The following is a 12,988-nucleotide window of genomic DNA, read 5'->3' as shown; positions in this document are numbered from 1 at the left end:
TGTGGTAGTGGTGGACCGTTGATGCTGGCAATCCAACCCGCTCTATAATAACACAAGGCTATATGTTCATTGATAAACAGAGCGGATTGAGGATTTTGCTTTTTTGCTTTTACACACTCTAGTGTGACGTCCGACAAGGATCAAACTCGCCAAGTTTAAAAACACATCGGCAGCAGTGCACACTGATCTGCAGCCTAGACTGTTATTATTCTGTCACCTGAGTTAACGAGGTGCACGTGAGTTTGGAGCTGACGAGAGAATAAAGACTGAGACAACGTAACCGTTCAAAGTAATGGTAACTATCGTGGAAACCCTGCTTATTGTTTTAACATCTAGGTGTAAAAAAAAAAAAAAAGATTTTCTGTGATAAAGGGGCAGATGATTACATAAGATTATTCTTCTTTCTGCTCCTGTTTGTTGAGATTTGGGAGGTTTTGGTTTTTATTGTAGCTTATTAAAATGCAAGATCATTTTTCTGACTGAGTTATTGCCCGTGTATCTGCTTTCGGAGAAGCGGAGAAGTTCCGCTTCTTTCCCCCGTCCTCCGCCCGTTGTCTCCGTTGTCACTTTGTTGTCACTTTGTTGCCGCTCCACAGAGCGCACATGGCTAATTAAATATGCACGTGCTGACCATATATAGTTGTATATAGGCGTTCCGGGGGTGGAGTAAGAGGTGTGTTCACGTGTGCACCATTCTTGGGTCCGGTGTGATTTTTTGCGGAGAGTTGTGCGTACGCACAATTTGATTGATCTGAAAAAGGTGTAAATATTTCGGGTGTACGCCATTTTCGTCTTTTCGCCGTACGCAAAACTTTAGTAGCAGTTTTACACCCTCTTTGATAAATGAGGCCCCAGACCAGACCAGAAACTAGAGACCAGGAACTAGAAGCAAGACCAGACCAGAAAGAACTAAAGGCCAGACCAGGAACTAGAGACCAGGAACTAAAGGCCAGACCAGATTAAAGCCGATATCAGAGATGATTGATTAGATGTAGTGAATCTGAAGCAGCTCCACACAGTGTCGGCTTTTCAGAATAAAAGCCTCTGTCTCTGTCTCTCAGGACGACCGTGAGTTCCGTGATAAGATCACGCCTATCTCCGTGGCGATGGAGTACGCTCTGGACTACCAGCAGGCTGCAGACAAGACCGGCCTGCTGCCCATCCTGGACATGACGGCGCCGACCAACGTCACCAAGCAGGTAACGCCTGCTGCTGCGTGTGTTAGGGGTGGGCAGAAATATCGATACGGCAATATATCGTGATATTTTGTATCGCGATACGATATCGATATTCAAAATTTGAATATTGATTGATTTTTTTCAAATAATAAATCATGTTTCAGACGTAAATCCAGTACAACTTCTGCACCTCTGCTCCGCGAGGTGTCACTGTACTGCTGCCTCAGACAGTGTGTTGTTCATGCAGATATGTTGTTGTAACTTGCGCTTGTATAGTTACAATAAAATGGCATGGATCATTTGAATTACATTGTTTTGACTCAGTTTGTCCCATGAATTATCACTATCATCTGATGTAGTGAACTATGTAGAATATCGCAATATATCGTAAAATTTGGATATCGCAATATCATATCGTATCGTGAGGGCCACCCCTACTGCGTGTGTGTCCGTTTGTGTGTTCATGTCATCTTGCTTTTAACTTATGAGCCATCCAGAACTCTCAGGTCTTCAGACAGAGGCCTTTTATTAAAACCTAAAGTCAGAACCAGAACTCACGGTGAAGCAGCCTTTTGTTATTAGAGCCCACAACTGTGAACAGCCTTCCTGAAGACCTGAGAGCAGCTGCTAATGTGGACATTTTTAAGAGCAAACTTAAAACACACCTTTTTAGCTCGGCTTTTGATTAGATTTTACTTATAGGTTTTACTATTTTATTAGTTTAGTTTTCCTATCCTTTTATTATATTTATCGATTTTTACTGTTTATTTAATTTTTTATTATTATTTTTATTTTATTTTTTTTACTTTGTATTTATTTTTACTTTTAGTCTTTTTAGTCTTAGCATATTTATGGTATAATTTTAGTTATTTTTTATCATTTCATTTAATTATTTGGTTTTATCCAGTCCCTGGTGTTTCCTCACATCAAATTGTAGAGTAAGATAGCGCTTCAGTTGCCTTCTTTTAAGCTTTATAACTGAGTGTGTGCAAGTGTGTGTCTGTTTGTGTGTGTGTGTGTGTGCGCATGCGTGTATGTAGCCGCGTGACTTTGGGTTTTATTTTTGCTTTGTCTGCTTTTGGTGTAAAGCACTTTGCTACATGTCAAAGTGCTCTATAAATAAAGTCTGATTGATTGATTGATTGATTGATTGATTGATTGATTGATTGATTGATTGATTGATTGATTGATTGATTGATTGATTGATTGATTGATTGATTGATGGATGTGTTCTCAGGCTCACATCCTGTTGGACTGTGGAGACGACAACATCTGTAAACCGGACTTGAAGTTGACGGTGAAGAGGTCAGACACATGTCCACACTTCTTTATCACGAAAGGACAAATGTTCGGTGTAGGACGCGTTACCATAGCGATTGTTTTGTTTTGGTTGCCACAGCGACCGCGATCAGATCTACATCGGCGACGACAACGCTCTGACGCTGCAGATCAGTGCCGAGAACCAGGGCGAGGGCGCCTACGAGGCCGAGCTGCACGTCTACCCCCCCCAGCAGGCAGACTTTACCGGGGTCGTCCGCAGTCAGGTGGGTCCACCTAGACCTTAAAGGGATACGCCAACAGTTTTATTTTCATGTCTTGCCTCATTCCCGAGTCCATGACCAGCAGATAGACACCATCCTTTCCACTGTGCGTGCAGTAACCATGGAGATAGAGCCGTATCGCCTGTAATTAGCTTAGCTCAAACACTGGAAGTGTATAGGTAGTGTTAGCCTGCCTCCTACCTAAAGTCGCTAATTAGCTTAGCTCAAACACTGGGAGTGTATGGGTAGTGTTAGCCTGCCTCCTACCTAAAGTCGCTAATTAGCTTAGCTCAAACACTGGGAGTGTATGGGTAGTGTTAGCCTGCCTCCACCTAAAGTCATCAGAGAAACTCTTCAGCAACTCTAAACGGAAACCGGCGGGCCGATCTTCGTCTCAGAGCTGACAAAACTCTCCGGTAAGGCATCTTGAGCGGTCAGATGCCGCTAACGGGACGAGATCGGTCAAAACGGAGGGTTCAAGCAAAGACGCTTTATTTTGGTTCAAGCTAGCTACATCGAGGGTAGGTTAGCTTCCTATTTCAAAGTAAAAGCACAAATTCTATCGTCATGGTTTTCTGTATGTAAAGGGAAACGGGTGTTTTATTTTGTGAAAGTAACCGGAAGTGCGTTGGTCACAACGGCTAGCTTGAGTAACGGCGAATTCGTCCGAACAAAATTGTAAACAACTGGTATTTAGACAAATTAACGACACACTGCTGATCTAAACGGCTACTTTCTCACCTAAACATGTTTGAAATGTAGATAAAGTGATATATTTACAGAGTTTAGAGCTAAAATGAAATCAGCTTCTGACTGCTGATTTCAGCTCGGGTAGGAGGCAGGCTAACACTACCCATACACTTCCAGTGTTTGAGCTAAGCTAATTAGCGACTTTAGGTGGAGGCAGGCTAACACTACCTATACACTTCTAGTGTTTGAGCTAAGCTAATTAGCGACTTTAGGTGGAGGCAGGCTAACACTACCTATACACTTCCAGTGTTTGAGCTAAGCTAATTAGCGACTTTAGGTGGAGGCAGGCTAACACTACCTATACACTTCTAGTGTTTGAGCTAAGCTAATTAGCGACTTTAAGTGGAGGCAGGCTAACACTACCCATACACTTCCAGCGTTTGAGCTAAGCTAATTAGCGACTTTAGGTAGGAGGCAGGCTAACACTACCCATACACTTCCAGCGTTTGAGCTAAGCTAATTAGCGACTTTAGGTAGGAGGCAGGCTAACACTACCTATACACTTCCAGCGTTTGAGCTAAGCTAATTAGCGACTTAAGGTAGGAGGCAGGCTAACACTACCTATACACTTCCAGTGTTTGAGCTAAGCTAATTACGGGCGATACGGCTCTATCTCCCTTGTTACTGCACGCACAGTGGAAAGGATGGCGTCTATCTGCTGGTCATGGACTCGGGAGTGAGGCAAGACACGGAAAAAAAAAAATGTTGGCGTATCCCCCTTTAAGAACGACGTAGTGTTATGAAGGCTTTAGGAAACCAGACCTGGTCCTGGAGCTAACAGTGTGCTGGTCTCTGGTCTCTGTCCAGACTCTGTCCAGACTGTCCTGCGCCTACAAGAAGGAGAACCAGACCAAGATGGTGGTGTGCGACCTGGGGAACCCAATGAAGGGAGGAACAAAGGTCAGAGCTCAGAGACCGGACGTGTTCAACATGTAATGACGATGTAATTGACAGTATAATGTGATAACCTTTGCTGCTCTCTGATTGGTCAGATCCTGGCAGAGCTGAGATTCAGTGTGCACAAGCTGTCGGAGGAGGACACGTCCGTCCAGTTCGACCTGCAGATCGTCAGGTACCACAGGCTCCGCCCACACACACACACACACACACACACACACACACACACACATATGGTTTAGGTCTGCAGAATCACAGTGACCTGCTCACCCATGATGCATTGCAAACAGCAGCTGATAGTAGACCGAATCTCCTTGTTGTTTACATTCTACTTCCGGGTAGAAAACCAGCACGTAATTTGAATGAGAACAGTAGTAACGAACGAGAGTTTAGCTATATATCATATTTTTCACGCCCTATCACCGTTTAGACAAATCTGAAATGATTGAAGAAACATCACTATTTCTGTGTGTGTGTTTTGTGTTGCTATGTGTTGTATTTAGTTTTGGGGAATCAGGTGTTAAGTCTGAAAGCATCAGTGGCTCAGCTGTAAAGACTGTAAAAAGAAATGGGACGTAGCGTCCGTGACGTCACCCATTGTTTTGGGGAGTCGTTTTTTGTGACTCAAATATGGCGGCCTGAACAGCGCCATGTTGGATTGGCCGGCCGAGAACCCGCCCACTGGCCTCGAAGCAGCCTGTCTCCGGAGCTGCTCGGACCTGTCACTCAACGTTTTCCGCCTAATTGGTCAGTTAACCTTATAACAGTAAAACTGTAGAGTTAAAAAAAAATTCACCCCCCTCAGAGTGTGTGCGGGGGTAGAAACTATCAATTGAGACGAAAAAACGTTCTGACACCAGGCTTTTAACATGTTTACTGAGGATGTAAAGTCGGCGATTTTAACATGGGGGTCTATGGGGAATGCTGCTTTCTGACACCAGCCCCCAGAGGAATCCGAGGGGATTGCAGTTTTTTGAACGCGGAAGTGAGCTTCACTTCTCAGACCGACAACTGCCCCCTTGCTCAGCTGACAGGGACCGCTAACGGCAGCTAAGCTAACGGTAGCTAAGCTAACGGCAGCTAAGCTAACGGTAGCTAAGCTAATGGCGGTAGCTAAGCTAACAGCAGTAGCTAAGCTAACATCAGGACGTCAGCTGTTAAAACCCTCCCGTTGTGGGACACGACATGAAACTACTCCAGTTAGCTCAGTCATGTTGGAACTCAGATATCCGCTGGAGAAAATATTTTTTCATGGAGCGTTTATTGAGTCACTGAGTTATTAAAGTTAAACAGCTAGCTAACCGTTAGCCCGGCTATGATAACCATGACTAATTACAAAAATGTGCAGACAGAAATAGTAATGTTTGTCCAATCATTGGTTTTATAGACTTTACAAACATCAGATTAGTCTAAACGGTGATATAGTGACATGAAAAATGAGATATAGTGAAACTCTCGTCCGTCACTATTGTTCTCATGCTGGTTTTCCACCCAGAAGTAGTTGTAAACAACAAGGAGATTCGTTCTATAGGACATGAGAGGAAACATAGAGGGAACATCCAGAACATGGTTATCTGTGTGTGTGTTGTCACATCAGCATTCATCACAGCAGAGAAGCTTCAATCCCAGAGCTCATTTGAATGGTAAACACACACAGCCAGGCCCCACATTCCTGTGTGTGTGTGTGTGTGTGTGTGTGTGTGTGTGTGTGTGTGGGGTATGTTAATGATAGGTCTGAGTCCGACCGCTCAGCTCTGACACTTAGTGAAAAACAGATTCACTGAGTGATGAACTTAGAATAAACTGTTGTTGTTGTTTGAGAGTGAAACTAAAATATCTGAACAAAGGAGAAAATCCACAGTCACATTAAACCTCCATCTTTATTCTTCTGTATTTTATTCTGAAGGGCTGATCCATGTAAAGATCTAAAAACCATCTCAGTGTAGTTTTCCATCTCCTCTCTCTCTCAGCTTCTCTCTGGAGCTCTAGTGTAGTAACAACAGGTCGGTGTCAGCCAATCAGAAGAGAGGAGGAGCTCTGAGCCTCTCTTCTGATTGATAAAATGATCCAATAAAAACAGAGCAGATTTCAGAATAAAACACTCAGAGAAACTAAAAATCCTGCAAAGTTGTTGTTGTTGGATGTTTGGGTCCAGGTGGTGAGGGGGCGGGGCTTAGTTGTGACATCACAAAGTGACAGGAAGTCCTGACGGCTGGTTTTAAGGCTCAGTTTCTGAATACAGGCTGTGTGCATTTCTCTGTGGACTGAGGCTTTGATACTTTCACAGTATTAATATAGAACCTAGAGCTGCTTTATAATCACACTACACATGGACATCTACCTTTATACTGTATGGAGCTTTAACACAAACATCTACCTTTATACTGTATGGAGCTTTAATACAAACATCTACCTTTATAGTGTATGGAGCTTTAACACAAACATCTACCTTTATACTGTATGGAGCTTTAACACAAACATCTACCTTTATACTGTATGGAGCTTTAACACAAGGAGCTTTAACACAAACATCTACCTTTATACTGTATGGAGCTTTAACACAAACATCTACCTTTATACTGTATGGAGCTTTAACACAAACATCTACCTTTATACTGTATGGAGCTTTAACACAAACAGTATGAGCTTTATACCTTTATACTGTATGGAGCTTTAACACAAACATCTACCTTTATACTGTATGGAGCTTTAACACAAACATCTACCTTTATACCGTATGGAGCTTTAACACAAACATCTACCTTTATACTGTATGGAGCTTTAATACAAACATCTACCTTTATTTTGAAGGAGCTTTAACACAAACATCTACCTTTATACCGTATGGAGCTTTTATGTTATTTCTAAATTAGCTGCTGATTGATTATCTGTTGATTATTGTTCAGTAAATAACAGTAGATCAGATGTAGGTCAGGACGCTGTGACATCATGACCTGCAGCAGCTCAGAGCAGCAGCTCCACCCGGTGGCGGCTTCTGGTATCACAGCAACAGGGCAGCAGCAGTTTTGTTTCCATGTTTATCAGCTCATGGTGATGTTCCACTGCAAAAACTCTTTTTCCAAGAATATTTGTCTCATTTCTAGTCAAAACTAATCTCATCACCTAACAATGAACTTGTTTTTAGATCATTTTCACTTGTTTCAAACAAATTTTCACTTGAAATAAGTAGAAAAATCTGCCAGTGAAAGCAAGTTTTCTGTGCTTGTAATAAGAAAGAAAAACTTGCTCCACTGTCAGATTCTTCTACTTATTTCAAGTGAAAATCTGCTTGAAAGAAGTAAGAAGTGTCTAAAAACAAGCTACTTTTTATGTGATGAGTCTTATTTTAAGTAGAATGAGATTTGTTAGACACAGTTACTAGAAATAAGACAAATATTCTTGGTAAGATTCTTAGTTTTTGCAGTGTATTGTTTGTTTTTTTGTTTGTTTGTGGTTCAGTTGTCTCATGTTTTTCTTTGTGTCTCGTCTGTTTCAGCTCCAACCAGTTCGACAACACCAGCCCCCGGGTGTCCACCGTCACCCAGCTGGCTGTGCTCGCCAAGGTCTCCATCAGGGGGTACGCGCACACACACACACACACACACACACACAGTAACACACACATAAAGGAGGAAATGTGAAAGTCTTTGTGGTAAAGCTGCTTCATGTGTGTGTGTGTGTTGTCAGGTCGTCGTCTCCTGGTCAGGTGCTGCTTCCCATCGCCAACTGGAAACCTAAAGAGCCTCCTGTTGTCGGGGACGACATCGGACCACAGATAGTACATGTCTACGAGGTACACACACACGCACACACACACACACATGAACACGCACCCCCCTTTTCATTTGCCCATAATTATTTAGATCTTTAGTCATTTAATTTAGTTATTAGGGTCCTGGTATTCCTAGGAATTCTTCTTCTTCTTCTTCTTCTTCTTCTTCTTCTTCTTCTTCTTCTTCTTCTTCTTCTTCTTCTTCTTCTTCTTCTTCTTCTTCTTCTTCTTCTTCTTCTTCTTCTTCTTCTTCTTCTTCTTCTTCCAAGGAAGTCATTCTTCCCATGGGTGAAAACTCACCAAACTTCACAGAAACATCCAACCCCATGCCAGATTCACTCAACTCCAAGGACATTTAGATGACTGAATTTCTGACATTTTGACCATTTCATCACAACAGCTGCCCGGGCACTGACTCACCTGAGTGGATAAATGAAGCGACACAGCAGGTCTCTCTACCAGCCAATTAGCTCAGCGAGTTAGGAGCTGGTTCTTGGTGTCAGAGGCTGTGAGTTCGAGACCCAGCAAGGGTGATGATGATGATGACAGATCAAAATGTCAGATGTCCTTAAGCTGTCTTGCTGTCTAGATGCAATTTATGTATTAACATATTTTTGTTTAGATAACAGAATTTCTGACATTTTGACCATTTTTGAAATCTGCCTCTACAACAGCTGCCCGGACACTGACTCCCTGAGTCTATTAGAGAAGACACACACAATGTCTTACTAACAGCTAATTAGCTCACTGAGTTAAGCGCTGGTTTATGTTGCGAGGGGATGTGGGTTCAAGACCCAGCAAGGGTGATGATGATAATGACACATCAAAATGCCAGAATCCTCATGGTGACATCACAGCAAGTGAAATTAAAGTAAAATTAAATTAAGTAAATTAAAAATTAAATTAAAAAAACAAAACAAATAGCTTGGACCGGACCATGGGCGAAAGCTCACTACATTTTGCACAAAGGTCCAGTGTCATCTTCTTCTTTCTACTTCCAAGGAAATCATACTTCTCATGGGTGAAAACTCACCAAACCTTACAGAAATGCCCAACCCCATGCCAGATCCCATGTATTATCAGATTTTTGTTTAGATAACAGAATTTCTGACATTTTGACCATTTTCGAAATCTGCCTTGGCAACAGCTGCCCGGGCATTGACTCCCTGAGTCGATAAATGAAGCTACACAGCAGGTCTCACTACCAGCCAATTAGCTCAGCGAGTTAGGAGCTGGTTCTTGGTGTCAGAGATTGTGAGTTCGAGACCCAGCAAGGGTGATGATGATGATGACAGATCAAAATGTCAGATGTCCTCAACACGAAACACAAGACAATTGTCCTAATGGTGGCATCACAGCAAGCTTCTAAATTTAAAAGTCCAAATAGCTTGGACTGGACCATGTGCGAAGGCTCCTAACATCTTAGAGTCACAGTAGATGTTTAACAAATACATATCATTACCTCAAAAACTGATTTTTCTTTTTACTGTGGTTTCAAATCTGCCTACACGACAGTGAATGGCTTACTCAATTTGTGAAGCCACTGTTGAACTGCCACTTGTCAATTAGCTCAGTGCGATAGACAACTGTCTTTGGTTCCCGAGGTTGTGGGTTCAATCCTCAACTGATGCAAATTGGACATTATAAGGACAACTGTCCTGTCTTCCTATTCTCCTGTTTGTTGCTCAGAATTGCCTAAATTTGCCCAAAAGTAGCCCGGACCCGACCCATTGCTGCACAGCAGCTATAATTTATCTTTCATTTAGTTTATTTTTATTTTAAAGGGATAGTTCAACATTTAGTCAAATTGGCCCATTGCCATAATCCCTATAGTCATAGCAGTAGGTTCGTTACCTTTAATTGTCGGTGCAAGCTGTTTTTAGAACGGTGGAGCAGAGCGGCAAGCTGCTCAGAGCTACGCTACGGAGGCTCATTATGGGATTTCTTGGTTTCCCTCATCAAACTCATCAAATACACAATCCAACAACTCCACAACACTCTGGTGGACAAGTTGTGAGCTGCACATTCACCACGCTATGAGATAATAACACAACGTTACCACACAGAGTTGTTTTAGAGGGAAATTCATGCTAAACCGCTGATGCACGTTGCCTTCAGGGACAGTTTTTCATCAACTGTCTCTGTATTTCCCTCTAAAACAACTCTGTGTGGTAACGTTGTGTTATTATCTCATAGCGTGGTGAATATATACTTGAAAAAAAGGTTGGGACGACTGGTTATGCATGTGAAGACAAGAAGCTTTGCAATAAAGGATTTAAAAAAAAAAGATTGTATGAATGACAAACATCACATGACCTCTGACCTCTCCAGCTGCTGAACAGCGGGCCCAGCACCATCAGTAAGGCGCAGGTGGACGTGGAGTGGCCGTACAGGTTCAGGAACGGCTCGCTGCTCTACATCACCAGCTACGACACCGAGGGACCAATCAACTGCACCACCGACACCGAGATCAACCCGCTGAACGTGTCGGTGAGCAGACACACACACACACACACGCTACTGAAAGCATTTCATTTGTTCTCTATGTTACTATGAAAACTACAACTGATCTGACTGGGGAGTAAAGGCCTTTGCACACTGAGTCCGTTTTTTTCGCATGCGTTTTTCGTATCTGTCATCTGACAAAAAACGTTACGCACACTAGGCTCCTTGCACACTGAGTCCGTTGCGTTTTATTCGCATGAGTTTTTATTTTGTGTTCCAAATTTCGGAGAGGGAGACAAAAATCGTCACGCAGTGATGCACTTTGTGGTTCTCTCACTTGTTGAGAAATGAAAGAGAAACATTAAAATATGTCCATCCTGAGAGGAGCCAGTAGAGGATCTGCTGCTTGTAAATGAGCAGCAGAACTTCATGATCACTTCAACTGTTTATTCTAGGATGTCAGTCCAGTTTGATAGATATTGATTATTAGCTCACACATTAAACAGAAGACGGACAATTTCCATGATCCTGAACAGCGGCTGGCGCACACACACACACACACACACACACACTCAGCGGTGATCCCCCCTCCCACTCTCCCTCTCCAGCCTCAAAACTCTGATGTGATTGGTCAAAAAAACTGACTCAGTGTGCAAAGACCTTAATGATATATTAATGTGTGTGTGTTTGTGTCAGAACCCGTTGACGGCGCAGAAGAACACCAGCGTCGTTCCACCACCACGAGAGCGAGAGACGGAGGGACGCAACAGAAACCACGTCCGCAAGAGAGACCTGGAGTCTAGAGACGGACTGAACGACCTGGAGACACTGGTACACACACACACACGCACGCACACACACACACACACGCACGCACACACGCACACGCACGCACGCACGCACACACACACACACGCGCACACACACACACACGCACGCACACACGCACACGCACGCACGCACGCACACACACACACACGCGCACACACACACACAATTACACAACACAATCACTTCCTGCTTCATGTGTAAATTTCAGTTTTTTATTGGAGTATTGTGAATGAAATCTCTCGACACTACTGTTTATAATAAGTGTGTGTGTGTGCGTGTGCGTGTGTGTGTGTGTGTAGGACTGCACCACAACTAAATGCCTGCGGCTGAAGTGTCAGGTGGGTCGTCTGGAGAGAACTCAGAACGCCATCCTCTTCATCTACTCCAGACTGGCCGTCAACAACTTCCTCAGGGTAAAGACACTCATTTTATTAACTCATTAACTCTTTCACGACCATCGACGAGCAAACTCGTCAAAACCGTTTTTTTTTGTTTTTTTTACAGATTACGATAATAGACACTCTGAGGTACCCTGTGTGTGAATATGGTAGTCCTCTGATATGTAAACACTGTTTTAAACTACAATCAATTCTCTGAAACTAGAGCGGGAGCTCCGTTTTTGGAGAAACCGAGCTCTCGTATTCTCCTTCGTACTCGCGAACGAAACAGCGGAAAAACTCGCCGTTTTTTCGAGGAGCACGTTGGAAAGTCACTCTTAAACCACGCAAAAGCCGTTTGTTTCTAGGTGATGTACAGAGTTTGGTTCGACGTGAGATAAAAGGTAAACAAATAGCCAAAAACATGTGGTCCGGAGCGGATGTGATGAGCAATTAGTGTGGTCGCGAAAGAGTTAATATTAATGATGTTGTGCATTGATTTTCAAGTTTAATCACTCTCTCTGAAAACGACTCAGAAATATCGGCTGACGTAGAAACAACAAACTGACCTGAGGTTGAAACGGTTGAAACTTTCACAGACTTCAAAGAAAAGAAACTGTCTCATGAACTGAGTCATGTTATTGATTGATTTTATTATCATTTATATATTATGTGTTTCTCTGAGTCATAGCTCAGTCACAAGGCGTGTGTAGGCAGAGTCCTTTCACAATAAACCTCTTACAGCTGACAGGAAGTGACATCACACTGACAAATCCAGTGTGTCTAACGCCTCTAATGTGTGTGTGTGTGTGTGTGTGTGTGTGTGTGTGTGTGTGTGTGTGTGTGTGTGTGTCAGACTGAGAACCAGAATCGTTCGTACGTGGTTCGATCCACGGCCTCGTTCAACGTCATCGAGATGCCGTACAAGAACCTGATGCCGGAGCTGCCGTCCAACAGCACCACGGTAACACACACACACACACACACACAGCACCACGGTAACACACACACACACACACACACAGCACCACGGTAACACACACACACACACACACACAGCACCACGGTAACACACACACACACACACACACACACAGCACCACGGTAACACACAGCACCACGGTAACAAATAAACACACACACACACACATCAAATGATCAATCTTCGGTCTCTGACTCTGTGTGTGTGTGTGTGTG

General features: G+C 43.2%; 1 protein-coding gene across 2 annotated transcripts in view; it reads left to right on the top strand.

The window, feature by feature from the left end:
• itgav (integrin, alpha V) overlaps nt 1–12,988 on the top strand; it is a 50,142-nt gene that overhangs the window by 31,294 nt on the left and 5,860 nt on the right. For both annotated transcript variants that reach the window (XM_085765035.1, XM_085765036.1), the window contains exons 20-30: nt 1,062–1,199; nt 2,416–2,483; nt 2,578–2,722; nt 4,277–4,369; nt 4,462–4,541; nt 7,863–7,943; nt 8,054–8,159; nt 10,470–10,628; nt 11,280–11,414; nt 11,714–11,827; nt 12,648–12,755. In XM_085765035.1, coding sequence (XP_085621161.1) covers nt 1,062–1,199; nt 2,416–2,483; nt 2,578–2,722; nt 4,277–4,369; nt 4,462–4,541; nt 7,863–7,943; nt 8,054–8,159; nt 10,470–10,628; nt 11,280–11,414; nt 11,714–11,827; nt 12,648–12,755 — 1,227 coding nt within the window. The remainder of the gene's footprint in view (nt 1–1,061; nt 1,200–2,415; nt 2,484–2,577; nt 2,723–4,276; nt 4,370–4,461; nt 4,542–7,862; nt 7,944–8,053; nt 8,160–10,469; nt 10,629–11,279; nt 11,415–11,713; nt 11,828–12,647; nt 12,756–12,988) is intronic.

The sequence above is a fragment of the Trachurus japonicus genome, chromosome 21 (assembly GCF_045865225.1).
Source record: "Trachurus japonicus isolate A0001 chromosome 21, Traja_1.0".
Lineage (NCBI taxonomy): Eukaryota > Metazoa > Chordata > Actinopteri > Carangiformes > Carangidae > Trachurus > Trachurus japonicus.
This window is presented reverse-complemented; position numbering and strand designations above follow the sequence as displayed.